The sequence below is a fragment of the Nicotiana tomentosiformis genome, chromosome 10 (assembly GCF_000390325.3).
Source record: "Nicotiana tomentosiformis chromosome 10, ASM39032v3, whole genome shotgun sequence".
Lineage (NCBI taxonomy): Eukaryota > Viridiplantae > Streptophyta > Magnoliopsida > Solanales > Solanaceae > Nicotiana > Nicotiana tomentosiformis.
The window spans coordinates 42,414,317-42,416,163 of record NC_090821.1 but is presented as its reverse complement, the minus strand read 5'-3'; the positions used below and the strand labels follow the sequence as shown (position 1 = coordinate 42,416,163).

The following is a 1,847-nucleotide window of genomic DNA, read 5'->3' as shown; positions in this document are numbered from 1 at the left end:
TAGCACCTGTGGAGCCACCAGTTGCTCCAGCTGAGGAGCAGATACCAGATGTGGTTGAGCCGATGGGGCCAAATCAAGCACCAATTGTGCCCATTAGGATTCCAGGCCTTCAATAGGCTTTGACCCAGATATTGACTGTATGCATGAGTCTGGCTCATGCAGTCTCAGTTTCGGCTGCACCAGTCACTTCTCAGGCTGGGGGAGGTCCACAGACTCCCGCCGCCCGTACTCTAGAGTAGGCGGCTCAGGGACTTTAGACATCGGTGGTACTAACAGCCTAGCTGGTTGCAGCTACTCGGGCCTAGGTTGGCCCACCTATGAATGATGAGGAGCATAAGAGAATGGAGCATTTTGGGAGGCTTAAGCCTCCAGAGTTCAGTGGGGTCAAGTCAGAGGATGCTCAGGATTTTATAGACAGGTGCTAGCAGATCCTTCGCACGACAGGTATTTTGGGGATCAGTGAAGTTTCATTCACTACTTTTTAGCTGACGGGGGTAGCCTACAGATGGTGGGAGGCCTACAAGTTGAGCAAGCCATCTGACGCTACACTACTTACATGGAATGAGTTCTCAGTTCTCTTCTTAGAGAGGGTTGTTCCATAAACTTGCAGAGATGAGTTGCGTAGGCAATTTGAGCAGCTACGCCAGGAGGGTATGTCAGTGACTCAATATGAGATGAGATTTTCAGAGTTGGATCGTTATGCGATATGGTTGGTTCCCACTGAGAGGGAGAGGATTAGCAGATTCATTGATGGCCTCAAATACGGACTACATTTCATCATGACTCGGGAAATTCCATCGGGTGTGAGGTTTGATGAGGTGGTTGATATTTCAAGACGCCTAGAGCAGGTTCACAGTCAGGAGCGTGAGGAGAGACAGGCCAAGAGGCCTCGTAGTTCAGGTGTTGTCAGCAGTGCCTTATCTGGAGGACACTCCCATCAGGGGCCACCCTTATAGACCCGCTCAGATGGCTCACCCGGTTCATCATGGTGCATTAGCTAGCCATGGTCCATACAGTGCACGTTCGGGTCATTCATCATTCAGTGCGTTTCCAGCATAGATTTCTTACCATGCTTCATCTTCCCAGTTTTCCACAGGCAGTTCATCGGGTTAGTAGGTCAGCAGCCCGCTAGGAAGGGTTGCTATGAGGGCGGAGACTTGAGTCATCTCAAGAGAGATTGCTCCAGACTATTGAGTAAGGTTCCACAGCAGAGAGTGCATCCTATGATTCCAGCACTAGCAGCTACACCACACGCACTGCCATCTCGGGGTGGGGCCCAGTCAGCTCGAGGCTGCCCTAGAGGGGGGTCGATCAGGTGGTAGTCAGGCCCGTTGCTACGTATTTCCAGCCAGACCATAGGTAGTTATCTCCGATGCCGTGATCACATGTATTGTTTCATTGTGCCACAGATATGCTTCCATATTATTTGACCATGGTTCCACTTATTCATATGTATTATCGTACTTTGCTCGTTATTTGGATAAGCCCCGTGATTCCTTAGTTACGCATGTTCATGTATCTACGCCGGTGAGTGATTCTATTATTGTGGACTGTGTGTATCGGTCGTGTGTGGTGACTATTGGGGGATTTGAGACGAGAGTTGATCTTTTATTACTTAGTATGGTTGATTTTAACGTGATTTTAGGAATGGATTGGTTGTCACCATATCATGCTATTCTGGATTGTCACGCTAAGTCCATGATATTGGCGATGCCGGGATTACCCAGGGTTGAGTGGAGAGGTTCTCTGGACTATGTTCCCAATAGAGTGATTTCATATTTGAAGGCCCAACATATGGTTGGGAAGGGGTGTTCTGCATATTTGGCCTTTGTGAGGAATGTTGGTGC

The 1,847-nt window shown here is 49.0% G+C and overlaps 1 protein-coding gene across 1 annotated transcript; it reads left to right on the top strand.

Moving 5' to 3' along the window:
* Positions 1–317: 317 nt before the first annotated feature.
* LOC138900080 (uncharacterized) lies at positions 318–956 on the top strand. Its single transcript, XM_070186786.1, has 2 exons — positions 318–418; positions 611–956. The coding sequence occupies exons 1-2, from the start codon at positions 318–320 to the stop codon at positions 954–956; spliced, it is 447 nt and encodes a 148-aa protein (XP_070042887.1).
* Positions 957–1,847: the final 891 nt, after the last annotated feature.

Coding starts and splice junctions, on each gene's coding strand:
- LOC138900080 (XM_070186786.1), top strand. CDS start 318: ATGAATGATGAGGAGCATAAGAGAATGGAGCATTTTGGGAGGCTTAAG. Junction 419..610: donor GCTCAGGATTTTATAGACAG/GTGCTAGCAGAT, acceptor ATAAACTTGCAG/AGATGAGTTGCGTAGGCAAT.